General features: G+C 44.6%; 1 protein-coding gene across 4 annotated transcripts in view; it reads left to right on the forward strand.

Annotated features, from left to right (window-relative positions):
* The first annotated feature begins 778 nt into the window (after positions 1-778).
* Mme (membrane metalloendopeptidase) overlaps positions 779-17138 on the forward strand; it is an 82369-nt gene continuing 66009 nt past the window's right edge. The window contains exons 1-3 of one of the 4 annotated variants that reach the window (XM_076867329.2): positions 779-926; positions 5155-5321; positions 6158-6193. In XM_076867329.2, coding sequence (XP_076723444.1) covers positions 5165-5321; positions 6158-6193 — 193 coding nt within the window. In that variant the 5' untranslated portion in view covers positions 779-926; positions 5155-5164. Of the gene's footprint in view, positions 927-1113; positions 1178-1371; positions 1554-3443; positions 3483-5154; positions 5322-6157; positions 6194-17138 lie in introns of those variants that run through there. The other 3 variants (XM_076867330.2, XM_076867328.2, XM_076867331.2) reach the window with 3 other exon arrangements.

Genomic DNA, 17138 nt, shown 5'->3' on the forward strand with positions numbered 1-17138 from the left:
GCATATATATCTGAGCTCCTTGGCTTCTGGGCTATTATAACTGTGAAAAGCAGTTTTAATAAAGGTCCTCCTTTGTGCAAAAAGTACTTCTTTGTTTTTCTAACGCTCAAGAAGGAATCTCAGTGTCTTAAGCGAAATGGTGTGTGCTGCTTAGCAGCATGACATTGACACGGGTCCCGACACACCCCAGCTCATTTTAGTAGGTAGGCGCCGCTTTCGCATTTTATTTCGGTCTTTCTCACTCCCCACCCTGTAACCCTCAACCCAAACACACAGGTAGAAGATGCTTCAGAGTCAGGAGGCGGGAGTGGAGAGTTTCAGTGCAAATCCTGACATCGTGTTGCTCTGAGGAAGAAAAAAAAAGGGAGACGAGAAGAGAGGGAGAAGGAAAAGGAGGGAGGAAAAGGAAAGAAATACAAAGGAGGAGGAGAGTGAAAAATCAATAAAGGAGAGAGGGAGGAAGGAAGCTTGGACGCAGGAGGAAAGGGACGAGCAGGAGCGAAGGCGAGCGAGAAGGAGAAGCATTACTGCCCGAGTCCACTAGGGAGGCCAAGGGACCTTCACCCGCACTACAGAATCCCGAAGAGCCGGTGCATTGTTTTCTTGAAAGCCCCAAGCTAAGCAATTCCAAGAATGTTTGGCAAGGCCCTTTTGGGAATGGTGAGGTGGGGGACCAGGAGCCGGGACTTTCTCGCCGCCCCCGCCCCGTGCCAGCCCCCTCGCGTGATGTGGCAGGATTTGGGAGACCTAGCGGAAACCTTCAGGTCACCCAGGGAACTGCTCCTCTCGCTGGTCCTGCGGCTGCGAGGCGGGGTTGAGCGCGCCGAGACGCGCGGGGCGCGGAGATGTGCAAGTGGCGAAGCTCGGCCGGGCGCAGGCGGGAGCAGCCGCCCAACTCCCCGCGCGGGATCTGCTGAGAGGCCACGGTGAGTCCCTCGCGCGCGGGTCCGAGGGATGCCGGGCTTCCCCGTCGCCCTGCCGCTCCGGCCGCCCCGGGCCGATCGCTCCCTGGAGTCCGGCCTTGGCGCGGCGCTCCCGGCTAGCCGGAGCGCGCGCCTCGGGGCGCCGGGGGACGCACGGAGCGACGGGCGCTCGGCGAAGCTCCGGGCCGCCCGCCCCGCGCGCTCATTGGTCGGGATGTGTCTGCTCAGCCTCCAACTTCTCCCGAATCGTACTGGTGAGTCCCGGGAGGGCCGGCTGCACCCGGGGTTGGGGCGCAGGGGTCGCCCGGGGCGCTGGGCGGGCGCGGGCAGCGGCGGGCGCCCCTCGCCCCGGGGCGTGGGCGCAGGAGGCGTGCCCTGGGAAGGAGCCGCCGCCGGGACCAGAGCGGAGCGCAGGGGAGGGGAGGGAAGGGGCCGAGGGTGCCGGGGAGGAGGGCTCTGCGAGTGATGTCAGGTCGACTCTCCAGGTTCATTTCCATAGCTCCCTGCAGCCTCTGCCTGGGAGTTATGTTTGGTTACCGAGATCTGCGCTACCAAATTGCACCGGGGTTGATTTGGGGGCTGGGAATTTGCCATTCCGCTGTACAGACACTGGTTTTTTAAAAAAGCAAGGTTTGTTTTCATTTTGGTTTCTGTCGGATTTTCTCCTCATTTAACTCACTTTTCTATTTTTTTTTCTTTTCTTAACCTGAAGATCTTTTCATGATTCCACCTCTTCGTCTCGCTTTGAACCTTGATTTCCTATTATATAATTTATGCTTAAATCTCACAAGGGTTGGTTGATGTGGCATGGAGGGTGTTCTTTTGTAGATGGAAGTTTTTTTAAAAGACCTTTTCCTTACTTAACCAGTTTCAGTCTATTTGTACTGTTTTAAAATAAGGGTAATTGCAACCGATCATCCCTCTTCAGCCTCTCAATCAAGTCTATTTCTCCTCCATATGTGATTCAAATGGCAGTTTTATTAAACTGGAAACTAGTATCTGGCTTGCAGCGTCAGCGTTTGGAAGCTGCTACTCAGAGCAAATAGGCTCTGAGAGCGTGTAGCTTCACTCCCTTGCATTTTTGCTGGGTTCCAGCTCTTTAAAAAACGATATTATAGTTTCTCAGACTGGATGCTCTGTGCCTCTGGGAGTAATGTTGTTGGGACTTTGTGTCCAGGACTCCATACTTCAGACCCTGGAAGCACTGGCTTAATTGAATGTGGGAAACGTGGGGATTTCAATTGAGTACCCTCCTCCTCAGCTTCTGCAGCCTCAATATGGAACCTGTTTTGCTTTTCTGTGCCTCAGTTTCCATGAATGCAAACTGTCATTACCTAGCAAACCTCAGGGACTTGTAGAAATAAGTTAATGTTATAATATGCTGTGAAGATGAAATTGCTTAGACTCAGATCTCCCTTGGACAAATAGGTTATCCTCCAGGTTTCATGATTTGACAGTCTGATAAATGGATACTTAACGCTGTACCAGTGTGAGAATGAGAATTGCTACATCATATTGCTTTGGAATTCAGCTTATATTCAAGCAAAATGATAATTAATTCTGAGAATGTCAAGTTGAAGTTTTCAGGGTCCTTTTGGGGTTAGATCTCAATTTTAATCATCTACTCCCCTCTGGGGTGGTATCTGGTTTTTAGTTGAAGTTTTCTAACACATTTCTAGTTAAGGTGAAGTATTTTAAGAATGTAGGAATGTTTTTGCATATCCTGCTTTACATGAGAATCCAAGTATCAACTTTATATAATTTTCATTTCCATGTGCCCCTTAGCCCTCTCTCTTAAATGTGGTTGTATATGATTAAATTGGAAGTTCAGGTAACTAGGAGTTAGTGCTATGTCCTTTCCTGAGATTCAGTATCCTGACCCCTGTTTTCTTCAAAGAAAATGGCATATCATCTGGAACTAACTGAAAATGAATGACAAAGTTAATTAAGAGGTTAAACTTGCAGCTTTCCCACTTTTGCTTAATACTGTTAAAAAGTGCTACTTAAGGGCAAAAAGAATCTACAAAGCTTTTTAAGAGGAACAGATGGAGAAAAAGTCTGCTGGTGACTCAAGATGATATTCTTTTGATGAAGTCCAAGGGCTAGTAACCTGGGTCGCTACCTGAATTTCCCCATAGCTGTTCCTATGGCTGCCTCCACTCTCCATGCTGAAGGATAAGGGGGAGAAGCCCGGGAAGGTAGCCCAGAGGGAGCGAGAAATGCCTGCCCACCAGCTGTGCCACACTGGGAAGCTTGGTGGTGCCAAAGAGCACTGCCCTGGTTCCCCAGTCTCAAGTTTACTTTACAGAGACACTGAGTCATGTTTCTCAGAAAGAAAGAAAAATAAATAAAATAAGAAAGTTGTTTTTTTTTTAACCCAGTAAAAAATGTCTCTTGATTTGTCTTCTGAAATATTACTAGAGCAAGAGGAGAGAAATTTCAGAGAAATCCTAAAGCAGATGTGATTAACATTTAGGTGTTCTTTAAGGCAGGACTGGAAATTGAAGAGGACTGGGAGAATTACTTGTTTGATTGTTTGCCTCTCTGTAGAGTGTCCAGGTATTAAATTTGTTCCTGCCTTTTCTTTGCCCAACTGTCACCTCTATTAAATTAGAACTACAGTCAATGCAATTCCATATTGTAACCCCAGGGGCTGTGCTACTAAAGTAGCGTGAGTTACATAACCATTAAGTAAGACATTTTAACATTCAGGTACATTACATTCCACTTTCATTGAGCAGACGTGGTTTTCATTGTTCAATAAAATATTTTTATTTGATAGTCTGTCCTTGATTATAGCCTCATGTAATCAAAGGGACAGAGTGCTTAAGACTTTGCATCCAGGACTGTAAAGTCCAGTTATGGTTCACTTATTAATGACTCCCTGGAGGAAATGAGCACCTTATTGTCTGCTGGGTCTCCCAGATCACACCTCAAATGGCCACTCTGTTTTTCCTTTCTCTGGTGGCTCAGTTTCTATAAAACACACCCTCAGGGATTTGTGTGTGTGAATTCAACAAAGATCTTTATCTGAAAGAACATTTCTGAGCAGTTACTTAATCTAGGGACTAAATTCTACAACTACTAAATTCCACAGCTAATTTGTTCATCTCAGAGGTTCTTTCATAAAGTAGAGCATAAAAACTAAAGCTTTTTAAACTAAGTTTTGAGAAGTGGCTTAAAGGTGCTTCTAAAAGAAGCACCAAGATTTAATATTTAGGTTTGTATTCACAATTTCTGCCATAAGAGGTAAGATGGCTTTTACTGCATGATAGTGCAGTTAGGTGTCTCTTAGAAAGAATGTTGACTTGCTGTGTGGGCTTGGACAAGTTACCTGACTTCTCTGTGGCCTACTTTCCTAGAATTGGAATATTAATATCCACCTTGTGGAGGTAAAATGAATCAGGTTGTGGAAAACTCTAAGAACTGACGCTGGCACATGGAAAGAACCCACTAGATGTCAGCTATAGTTGGTAGAAGGAATAACACTAATTTATATAAGTTAAATATTTGGCTTAAGGGCTGATACCCTAATCTGCAAGGTAGGCTTTTTTGATCATGTTGTTTCTCCTTTGGTTGCAAAAGAAATGTTGATATGGCTAATATCTTTCATTCCACTGACTTTTGGTCTCTGAGTTGACGTCTTCAGAATGTTGTCTGACCAGTTAACTGATGCCTCTATCAGCAGGAGTAGTGATTTTGAGCTGTAAAAACAAAAGTTGTTTTTATGACTAAACTACCTCAAGTGTTTGTTCCTTTTGTTTTCTATCTGTAATCATATTTCAAATTATTGCTTAGTCAAAACCTCAAGGTATTAGTCATTGATTTTGAGCTTGTAAAATAAACCACTGGAGCAAGATGTAAAATCCACCTTTGACGTTGGTTCAAAGAGTGAGTTGGAAGCTTTCTTAATGATGGTACAGCTCCTTATTTGCTTATGAACTTCTGCATTAAAACTATGTGAGTGTCTAACAAACTCGCTTTGTATAACATTGCTGGAATCTTCAGTGACAGCAAAACAAAACAGAAAGGTTGTGACTGGGGCCTGTGGAATTCACATGGCTGTATATTCTTTGCTTTCAGCATCTAGGTTTTGACTTTTCAACAACAACTTTTATTTCAAATCTAAAATAAATTAACCTTTTACTTTTATTGAGCCACATTAAGCATTTATAAAATTATTCACAGTTTATTCTTATCTGTTTGTTAAGAGTTTTGTGTTTATCTGCAGATTTTAGGTGATGGGAAGATCGGAAAGTCAGATGGATATAACTGATATCAACACTCCAAAGCCAAAGAAGCCAAGATGGACCCCCCTGGAGATCAGCCTCTCGGTCCTGGTCCTGCTGCTCACCATCATAGCCGTGACCATGATCGCGCTCTACGCAACCTATGACGGTGAGTGACCCCATGCTGCGTGTCAGCAGGGCAAAGAGAAGGGTCTCCATCTCCTGCTCCTGCTGTCACCCAACAGATACCTTAAGAACAGAGACATGTGGCAACACAGGATTCACTTATACAGTGTAACACCTGTGTGTTGAAACAATGAACTTGAGCCGGCTCAAGTACACTGCCTTTTATGTTGAAGCAAAATTGTTAATTGCCAAATATATTTAGGGCCTTCATGTTTACTTTATGAATACATATATATATATATATTTTCAAAATATATATATATGTATTCATAATTTATTTTACTTATTTAAATGTGGTGCTAAGGATCGAAGCCAGTGCCTCACACGTGCTAGGGAAGCGCTCTACCACTGAGCCACAACCCCAGCCCCCTAATATATAATTTTATTTTATTAAAATATACACAGTTTTATGGCCAGCCTCAGCAATTAGTCAATTTTTGCTGCGCCATGGAAATTCTGAAGAGCTTCACAGGAATTTAAGAAGTCTAATTTGAGTCTTGGACATTTTTCACAATAGGGATTAGTAAAGATTCTTTAATGGGAAAAAGTGATTACTGAAAGATAACTGGAACAACTGATTATTTCAATTAGTCAGGCCTAAGGCTTAGTTTTTAGAGATGATAATAACAACACATTTCTCTTCATAATCAAATTAAAATTTAGGATTTTCCTATCTTCTCCCTCTATTATTTTCTAGCCATTGGCAATTATATATAACATAAAGTTTTTAAGGAGTTGCTATTTAATGGTCAGTTTTTTAAAGAGAAGGATAAAATAGAAAACATGCAAATACTTATGCATATATTCTTCTCTGTCTAGATGGCGTTTGCAAATCATCAGACTGCATCAAATCAGGTAAGCAATTGTCTTTGCATTTAATGTATAACATTTGAAAACAAAGTGCTAATAGATGTATCTCCACATTTGCTTTGTTTATATTCTTCCTCATTATAGACCACTTATTTTTGTGTCTGGCTTTGTAATCAAGAAATATCAAAATGCATTGAAGTAGTAGATTAAATAACTTGCCTATTCTAAAAAATAATTCACTGTTTTAGCTCCGGGGTATAGGGTGACGTGATAAAGAACTATATGTCTATTTTTATGAAACTCGATATGTAGTTAGATAAAGAAAATGAAGGCAGGGATGGTGAGCACACTGTTAAGTGCTCAATCATCTCAGGTGTGAGCTCTGAGGAGGAAGAGACCTGTGGTCATCTTGGGCTAGGTGGGGAAGTCAGGGTGTGGGGAATGCCTTGAAGGGGTCTGGGACATGGAAGTAGGCTTGATGGACAGGCATATGTGGTAGAAAGCCTTGAAAGGCCATGTGTAGCCTCAGTGCGGTGGTGAGGGGAAGCAGATTTCCTCCTATACAGGGTGTGGTCTGGAAGCACTACACCAGGTGGGGTGGACAGAGCAAGCAGTGGGAGCTGCCTGCAACCTGCAGGGAGCCAGGGCTCAGTGGAGGCAGTGGGCAGGGAGCCCCAGATGGCCATGGAGAACTGCCGTGCTAACTGAAATGAGGGACGTGAATGAGCTGGAAATGAGGCCACTGTTTAATATCCAAGGCACTGAGGAGGGTAGTGGCGGGCCACTCACAAGTAGAGTGGTTGGGAGATGAACGAGGAGGTGCTGGCTGAGCTGAGAGGGGCATCCAAGGGAGGGTGAGCAGGACGGTCGGTGGAGGTGGCATAAGAAGCTCCGATTTGGATCTGTCAGCTTGGGGACAGTGGGAGCCTCAGGAATATTTGGGTTCTCAAAAGGAGAAGAGCAGAGGCATGGGGTTGAATTGAAGGAGATGTCAATCATGAGGAATAGAAGGAACAGAAGTCAGAGGAGGACGTGAGAGGAGCACGTGTCCCTGCCTCAGGAGGACAGCCACAGAGGCTGAATGCAGCTTCCTCGGGAATGAATGCTACACTCACGCCCTTTAACGATTCTCTGTTGGAAATTATTACCTGGGTTTCTGTTGTTCACTAAGCTGCAAGATAACCAGGGGAGGTGCCTGGGAGACGAGTCGTGAGGTCTGGCGCCCTTTGGTTTTCTGTGTTGCTTGTTGGTGGACACTCTGCTCTGGGCCTCAGGTGCGATGATCCCACACCCTGAGACGCACCGTAGGGAACTGGAGGGAGACCTGATTTGATTTCAGCCGCTTGCTGCTCCACATGATGGCAGGTGCTTTCCCATCCAAGGGCTTTCTCAGAAACAAAGACGTTTCTTTGTTCTCTGGGGAAATGCTACATAGCTACTTTGCCTGGGAGATGTCCAGGGTCATTGTACCCAACTGCCAAAGAGACTGCTTGCTCCCCCGCAGGTCCTCCCACGCCTCTTTCTCTCTCCACCAGCCATCCTGTCATATGCTCATGCCTGTCCAGTCTTGAGAAACCTCCATGTAGGCGCTGACCTCGCCAGGGTCAGTTCTTCTGTCCTTGGGACTCTGATCTCTTAGTGTACGAGTCCTCTCCTCTCGCTTACCTTTTTTCCCCGCCCTCTTCATTTTTATTACAGTTTAATTTGGAAGAAATCGGATTCTTCAACTAGGTAGGCACATTTTTGTAAACCCCTCCAGGTGGCTTTCCCCAGAGCTCTAGGCAGATTCCTGCTGTAGTACCCACATCACAGAGCAGAGTGACGTTTGGAATCTGGAACCTTGTGAATTCTCCTGATTTGGGGACATGGTTCTTGAATAGAGTCTGGAAATTCTCAACTCACCAAAATGTATTTAACCTGCATCTTTTCATGGTAACTTGGAAATCATGTCAAGTGTAAAACACCTCAAGAACTACATTTTGGCAGAGAAATGGCCCCATAGAAACAGCTTCCGTGATACCAAGTTCACGGTCAGGCTGTCTCTCTTCCTTCTTCGTTGGTTCACAGGCTGTGAGGACACCTTGATGTTTGCAGTTACTCTTCCTCCTGCTCTCTTGGGCTCACTGTTCCACGCACATACACGCAGTCCTTGGCTGGTTAGACATCTTTTCTGCCGCCGAAAATGCAGCTACTATTTCTTTTAGAAGTTGTTGCAGATTCAAAAAACTCTAGAGGAAACCCTGGGCAGAAGCACGTCATAAAGAAGAGTGAGAAGCACGGGAGTGTATGGAAAGGAAAGAAAGATAGAAATCTCACTCCAGCCATACAGTCACGGTAGAAGCCTGGGGGTGTTCAAACCTGAGCACTGACCTTCATCTTGAGGGTTGGAAAGGTAGGAATTGGTACCCAAGGTGCTTTCTCTAAAGTTGGCTCCAACTTGAATCTTTCTCCCAGTGGAAGGGATGTTCTGGCAAAGCTGCCTCTCCCTGTGATCCTCTGAGCTCAAGGAACAGAAGTCAGGCTGAGCTGGGCAAGAGCAAGACCCTGCAGAAGGCTCAGGACCATCTTGAAGTTTGGGCACCTATGATTTAAATTTTTTTAACATATGTAATATATTAGAACGTAGTTATAACATATTATAGTAACATATTAAATTAACTTGTTAATGTATAAAACACATTAGATTGACCAGACCTATTTAAAATAAAACTTCTCTGTAAGCCTACATCCCCAAACGGGTGTCCATTGCATTGTGAATTCCCAGCTCAGAAGGTTCCATGGATAACTGAAGGTTTCATGGGTAATTCTTTGTTGTGGGTGTGGACATCGTAGGGTCCTTAATGGCTTTCCTGACCTACCCACCAGAGCAGCATTCCTCTCCCAGATGTGAAAACCAAAAAAAAAAAAAAAGGTCTCCAGATATTACCAAATGTCCCCTAAGGGCAGTGGAGTGCCCTGTGATCAGGTGCCACTGGTGTAGATGAACCAGATAAGTCCACAGTGCTTTTCCTTTTGAGGTAGACAAGGTAATAGCCTTCCAAAGATGTCCATGTCAGTTCCTGGAACCTGTGGGTACATTGTCTTTGATGGCATCAGATCTGTTAAGGAAGGGATTGAGCTAAGGCTTTTGAAGTGGGGAGATTATCCTGAGCAATTGGGTCCTTCTAAGAGGAGGAGAGCAGAGTGTGAGGATCAGAGAAGAAAGCTTGACAGCAGGGGCAGAGGAAGTGGAAGTCCAAGGTGCAGGTGTAGTCTGGGACCCCCGAAGCCAGAGAGCAGGCCCTGGGCTGTCTCCAGTGCCTCTAGAGGTGGCGTGGCTCTGCTGGCCCTTCTTGGACTGCTTACCTCCAGAATTAGAGGACAATAAATGTGTCCTGCTTCAAGCCACTACACTTGTGGTAATTTGTCACAGCAGTAAGAGGGAACTATTTCCCTCCAACAATTCCTTTCTTTTAAGGCTGACTTCGAGGAGTTACAACAGGCACATTCATACATACACCCGCGTTTCCTGCTGGACAGCTGTGTGATTACTAAACTGGGGTTTGTGATATGCAGGACTGGGGACGGAACATTGACTAGACTAATAGAGGATGCTATGGTCTGCTCCAAATTTTGTGTGTTTCCGCATCCTGTAAGAGGTATATCCTGTAAGGGACGATGAGGCCCCAGGATTTGGAACTGGGTTCCCGACTTGCTGGAGGAAGTTGGTTCTGTCCGGTCTTCCTCCTCGTGCCACGTGAGCATGTAGCAGGGGCCCCCCCACCAGACGCTGGCAACTTGATCTTAGACTTTCAGCCTCCAGAAGGAGGAGGAAATAAATTTCTATTCTTTATAAATTGCCCAACCTCAGGAGCACAAAACCAAGACCAAGACAAAGAATAAGTACAATGATAGGTTATAGGGAGGTAACATTAAGAGATTATAATAAATTCAGAGTAGAGTAGAATGATAATAGCTAGCACTGACTGAATGTTTACGTGCTGGGCCCTCCGTAAGCAGCTGACGTGTAGTAACAGTTGATCCCCATAATGACCCTATGAGGTAGGTACTATTATACCTTCTTCTTGTTTTTTTTTTTTTTCTTTTCTTTTCTTTCCTTTTTTAAGAGCTGTGGTCTTGCTATGTGGCCCAGGCTGCTCTTGAACTCCTGACCTCTGGTGATCCTCCCATTTTGGGCCTCAGCATGTGCCCTATAGGCTGATGTCTTCTCTTACAGGTGAATAAGTAGCCAGGTTCCCCACCCAGCAGCCTGGTCCTCACACCTGTATCCACGACCATTCTCTGTGACGCATGGAAGGAACAGGAGTCTCACAGACTTTCATACTCTGTGCCTGTGGATCCAGTCAGTCTTCGAGAGACGGCTGCCTTCCCTCCCATGGGAACGTGGAGCTAAAGCACCCAAGACAACTCTGAGGGTGAAATCGCTAAGTCCCCAGAAACCTGCTGCTTTACTAAGAACAGGGAGCAACTTCTTTAGTGCATCCAGTACATCAAAATGCAGCAGAGATTGAGGGACTTTGTTAGTCCACTTTGCGTCACTGTAACAGAATATCCAAGACTGAGTAACTATGTAAAGAATAGAAGTCTGTGTCACTCACAGTTCTGGGCCACATCTGGCAGTGACCTTCTTGCAGAGTACTGAAGTGGCACGGAGCATCACAGAGCGAGGACAGGGAACACACACGTATGTGCCCTGGTCTCTCCCTTTTCTTATGAAGCCACCAGGACTCACTCATGGGGGCGACCACCCAGAAGACCTTATCCCGTCCCAATCACTTCCCAAAGGCCCTGCTTTGGGGTACCATGGTTGGGTGGTTTTAAGACTTTTAATACCTCCCCTGGGGATTAAAGTTCAACCCCTGAACCTTCAGGGAACACGTACCAACCATGTCTACACCATGGCAGATTCTTTAGACGTGAATGTTAGCAGTGTGGCCCTAGACAGTCCAGGGTCTAGAGAAACCAGGTTAAGCTACAGGAGTGGTTTAGTTCCCAAGAGAGAGCGGGGACACCTGTACATCATACGGACGGTGCACTGTACAATTGTCTCTGGTAGCTCATGCACCATTACTTTAGACCTTTTACTTTAATTCTGTACTTACCAAGCAAACTTCAGATGAGTACTTAATTATTAATACAAGGAAAGGGAGCATTCTGTTCACATGAAAGATTATTCAGCATGGTGAGATATAATATATTCACATTTTGATTCAATTACCACTTTGTGTGGCTTGAGCTATGACTATTGAAATAAAGTGAATCTTCCAAATAAAGTCTGGTCATTTCTGCAAGGGCTAAACCTTGGTAGTGCCCTAGGAGAAGTATCGTGGCTCTATTTGGCCTTTTCCTAGCAGCACCTGGGCATCCCTGCTCACTGTGGGCCACGTTCTCTCCCTTCTCACCTATTTCCACCCCGTGGCCTCCAGGAAGAAAAATGTTGCACAGACCAGATCAGTGCAGGAGGCAGACTTGGTGTCACCAGCCTTGTGGCCGCCCTTTAGAGTAGGTGACAAAGCTCTCTCATTATGTGATTTAAGCCTGAAAAGTCGTTGAGGCAGTAAGAGCCCCACAGGCTTCTTGTGAGAAGATGACCAAAGCACACCTCTGGACTTCCACATGGCGGGCGAAGGGTGGCTCTAGGTGACTTCCCGACATGACTGAAGTTAATTTGTAGCATGCTTGCCTCAGTATTTCTCCAGTAAAAATTTGCATCTGTCAATCAATTTTTTTCCTAGAAAGAGAGTCAGCTATGTGATAAACACACACACACACACACACACACACACAGCGCGTTTTCTTACCTGCTGGGGAAATTCCAAGCAGAAGTGCACCGTTGCTTTTTTTTTAATGCATCGTCAAGGAATGGAAAACATAGATAAATTGAATTAAGCACTGACAGGAGAGAAGGTACCAGTGCCTGGCAGGCTTATTGTAGTTCCAAGGTTTGTTTTACAGCTATAAAATGACCTGATTGTACAGAGGGTGTGTATAAATTGTAGCCCAGGCTGGCTCGAGGACTGCGGTTTTATACTTCGCATTTTAGAGCAAAATATGGAAAGACCCTCTGTATGTAGTGAGATACTTTGTACCAAGACTTTGATTTAATATGAGGCTCAAATTTATAAAATTAAGAGATCATTTGAGAGAAGTTGATAAATATAAAATTAAAAAGACCATGAGAGAAAAGTCACACAAGCTCTTAGATTCTGAATACTTTCATTTGTTAAGACAATTCAGGTGGGGGATGGGGCTGGTGGTTTCTTATTTTGATCCTGTTTCTAGATTCAGTGCAAACGAGTACCTTCTCTCTATTCAGAACATGCTCACCCAGCTGTTGTGGTGGTGCATACCTGTAATCCTAGTGACTCGGGGGCTGAGGCAGGAGGATTGCAAGTTCTGGGCCTGCTCAGCAACTTAGCAAGACCCCTATATGAAATGAAAATAAAAAGGACTGAGGATGTGGCTCAGTGATTAAGTGCCCCTGGGTTCAGTCCTGGTACCAAAACCAAAAACAAACAAACAAACAAAAAATCCTTGCCCTACACCCACTGGAAGGATCACATATTAGGGTTCACCAGAACCAGTAGCCATATCTATCTCTCTATATATGGGGAGACAGAGATATAACAAAGTTTATTATGGGACTTGGCTCACAAGATTACAGAGGCCAGGGTGTCCCGAGGTGTGCTGACTTCAAGCCCACGTGACTCTCAGTCTGTGTCCAAAGTCCTGAGAAGCAAGGGAACTGATGAGGTGAGTCCCAGAGTCTAGAAGCCCAAGAACCTGGAGTTCTGATGTCCAAGTTCAGAAGGTGGGTGTCCCAGCTCCAGGAAGGACAGAGGATGTGCCCTCGTCACTTTTCTGTCCTGTTGGGCCTCAGCAGACTGGATGAGGCCACACCCATTGGTGAAGGTGGATCTTCTGTGTCCACTGATTCAAAGGCCAGTCTCTTCCAGAAACACCCTCTCAGATGCACTTGGAGATAGGCCCCGTTAGCTCTCAGATACCCACTAACCCAGCCAAGTTGGGACCTAAAATTAGCCATCGCAGGCTACAATGAAGGAAGAGAGTGCCCAGTGTTAGTGAGTCTGGAGAAGCAGAATCACCATTCATTGCTGGTAGGAATGTAAATTTCAATACATCCAAGTTCAAACGGTAAGGACCATCTTGGAAAAGAGTTTAGCAAGTTTTACAAAGAGTAAGCGTAGACTTTCTACACCACCTACAATGCCACTCCTAGCTATTACCTGAGAGAAATGAAAACACAATTCCTCCCAAGGACTTCCAAGCCATTGCTCATTATAGCAGTGTTCATAGGAGCCAAGCCACACAAACAACCTAAATGTCTGTCAACAGGTGAAAAAACAAAATCAGGTAAAGCTGTGAAGCAGAGTGCTACACAGCAATCAGAATTACATCTACAAGCAACCGTGTGAACTTTGAAAACATCACGCTAAGTGAAATAAGCCAGGCACAGAAGAGCACACGTATAATTCCATTGATATGAAGCTAGAAAAGGTAGAACTATAGAAGCAGAATGCAGAATAGTGGCTTCCTGGGTCTGGGGGAGGGGCAGGTATTGACTGCTAAGGGGCACAAAGGAAAGTTTGGGGGTGATGGGAGTGTCCCAAAGTTGGACGTGGTGATGGCGGCATGACGATACATTTCAGTGACAATCATCGGGGGAGTTTTATAGTCTTCTAGTTAACAACTCAGAACTGCTAAAAACCAAACAAAATGTCACCTGCATCCTTTTTTTTTTCTCATCTCACGAATGTCCAGTTCTAAATAGTGACCTTCTGATTTGGTCTTACGCCAGCTGTTCACTGTTGGGTTCGCTGAGCTCCATTTCCAAAATTCACATGATCGTAGGTGGTTCTCAGAGTCTAGTAAACCTTTCCTAAAAAATTAACTCTCTGGGTTTGAGGAGCTCCTGTTGTCTGGTCACATAGTCATATTCAGCGTAGGGATGTTCTGCCCATGACGGCCATGGCTACAGGAATATGGCCCATAAGGTCTCGCCCAGTGACGTTGCAGCATCTTGCTTGTGCAGGCACCCTCTCTGATGGTTCCAGAGATCCCCAGAAGATGCGTTTCCTAGCACACGTCCCTGTGGTTACCTGACGCATACCTGCAACCAGATGGTATTGAGGAAGAGCCTATGGAAACTCCACCAGGAAGTTAAAACCATGTCAGGGTTTGCCTTCTCTGAGATTTCACTTAGAATAGGAGAGATGATGGGGCCAGATGTACCAGCCATTGGAACCAACACCAGGCCGCTGGCTCAGCCACAGAGCAGCCTCCAGGGACAGGCCTACCATCAGAAAATAGGTGTTGGTGTTTCGGAACAGGTGCTATGAAATGTTTTTCTTTCAACCTGACTGATAGAAGAGCAGAATTAATTTGTTTGCTTGTTTGTCGGCAGTTGGGAATTGAACCCAGAGCCTCATACACGCTCAAACAAGCACTCCACCACCCAGCCACATCCCAGCCCTCTTTATCTTGTGTTTTGAGACACAGCCTCACTATGTTGCTGAGATTGGCCTTGAACTTAGGATCCTCTTGCCTCAGCCTCCCTCATCGCTAGGATTACAGATGTGCACCACCTTGCCCAGCTTCCCCAATTTGTTGGGTGATGATGATGATGATTAGAGTTTATAGTTATAGGAAGCAGTTGAGTTCATCCCAACAAACTCATACACACATGGAAATCCATTTCAGTTCCCTCCCACCCTCCCCCACTCCCCTTCTCCTTCCTCTACTAGACTTCCTTTCACCCGACTATTAATTTGTATGTGACTGGTTCCTTATGTAATCTTATGCTTCCCTTCTCTCTATTTTATTCTAGTTCCTGCATGTGAGAAAACACTCAACCTTTGAGTTTCTGAATTTAGCTAATTTCACTTAGCATGATAGTCTCTATTTCCATCCGAATTACCGGCAAATGCCTCAATTCCATTGTTTCTGATGACCGAGTGGAACTCCATTGTATATATATGCCACAATTTCTTAATACATTAATCTATTGATGGACACCTGTTTTAATTCCATAATTTGGCTATTGTAAATTTTGGTGCTATAAACATTGAGGTGGCTGTGTCACTGTAGCATGTGGATTTTAGATCTTCGGGACAAATATCCAGGAGTGGGACAGCTGGGTCAGATCTATTTGTGTAAACTTGATTTGTTACCATTTTTGTCTCCTTATTCTTCCTCCTCTAATGTATATGAGTTTATTTGATGTACCTCTATAATGCCACTTTGACTTCTTGTTTAGGAACAATATAGGTTGCAATTAGATGAACAGAACAGAGACATTCCAGCAGGATAAATGTGCAGGAGGACTAAGTTGTAACTGTATTTCAAGAAGATACAAGAGTTGTGAAAAAAATTAAGTTAGGATCTTTTGAAAGTTTATTGCTTCTTTTTTTTTTTAAGAGAGAATTTTAGTATTTATTTTTTAGTATTTGGCGGACACAACATCTTTGTTTGTATGTGGTGCTGAGGATCGAACCCGGGCCGCACGCATGCCAGGCGAGTGCACTACCGCTTGAGCCACATCCCCAGCCCCTATTGCTTCTTTTTCTACTAAACATCTTTTAGCATCAGAGCCCCCAGGACATATGTTTGGGCCTCATCCTGTGTTTTTGGTACGTGATCTAAATTAAATCATTTTAGCTTTCTGTATTTCATTTTTCTCTTATCTACAAAACTGGAATTAAAAGTGTCTCCATTTACAAAGAAGCATCAAAGACTCAGCCCATCCATGTTACCTATCCTTGGCGGGGAGATGTGCCGTAGGTATAACACATAGATATATTTCATTTAACATCTTAGGTCATGAAAATTACCACTGCCCTATTTAAAGCTTTTATTAAAAATCAAAACACAAACTATATCTTTTAAAAGAAAGTGTTAGGACCTTTTAGATAGTCTTAGATAAAAATGTGTCATTTTTTTATTAACATTTTCTTTGATTCAGTTAAAGTGAGCAAATCAGGAGTGATCGCTTTAATCCTGTTTCTGTTCAGCGGGGCCTCCCTGCAGGCACCCCTTGATTTGAAAATCCAGCTACTCCATGCCCATCCCCACCCGCCCTTGACATTAGCCCTTAAATGACAAAGGTAAAGCAGCAGCAAGAGAGTGACTAGGTCTTTGCCTCTCCCACTTTGCTCCAGGGACCAACTGCATGGACATTAAGTGGGAACTTGCAAAATGCAGATTCTCAGGACCTACTGAATCAGCTGCTGCATTTTTAACAAAGCCTCTAGGAAGTTGGCCAGCACAGTGAATTTGGGGGAAGCTCTGAAGAATCATGATTTTTCATCTGTGACTTCTTATTAGAGTGATTTGGGAGGCTTTTAAAATACACCCATGTTGCCAGACCTGCTATCCTTCCTGAACACACAAAATTTCTGTCTTTTCAAGGAGTATTCTTTGTTACATTGGGAGGGAAAGCAATTTAAGTAAATAAATAGACAAGTGCACAGGAATCACCTGGACATTTGCAATTTTTAAAGAAGTACACTAGCCAGCTGATGGCTTGAACAGGTGCACTTTCAGACCATGCATCCAGGATGACTCTAATTAAGAGTGTGAGAGACACCGGATCCATTTTTCTCCTCATCTTGGAGAAGCCAGTTCTGGAGTGCCCTCATGAATTTCCCATGCAGTGCAGGCACGGATGCTTCCATAGACACTGCTGACCAGCTTCTTCCTCCTCCTCTCATTCCTTTATCCATTCATCTACTCATTCATGTACTTATTTTTCCAAAAACATTAATCAAACGCCTTCTAGATATTGCATGCTTTTCAATCACCGGGAATATGAACTAAGATACCCTCTGACCTCAAGAAAATGATAGTCGGGTCAGGATAACAGACAATGAACAAAGTTACCCTCTGGTTTTGATGAGCAGAGTGTGCCATAGGCACTCAGAGACAGGCATGTTCCCAAGAGCAGGCATCAGCCTCCAAGTTCTGACAGGTG

This window comes from Callospermophilus lateralis, chromosome 10 (assembly GCF_048772815.1).
Source record: "Callospermophilus lateralis isolate mCalLat2 chromosome 10, mCalLat2.hap1, whole genome shotgun sequence".
Taxonomy (NCBI): domain Eukaryota; kingdom Metazoa; phylum Chordata; class Mammalia; order Rodentia; family Sciuridae; genus Callospermophilus; species Callospermophilus lateralis.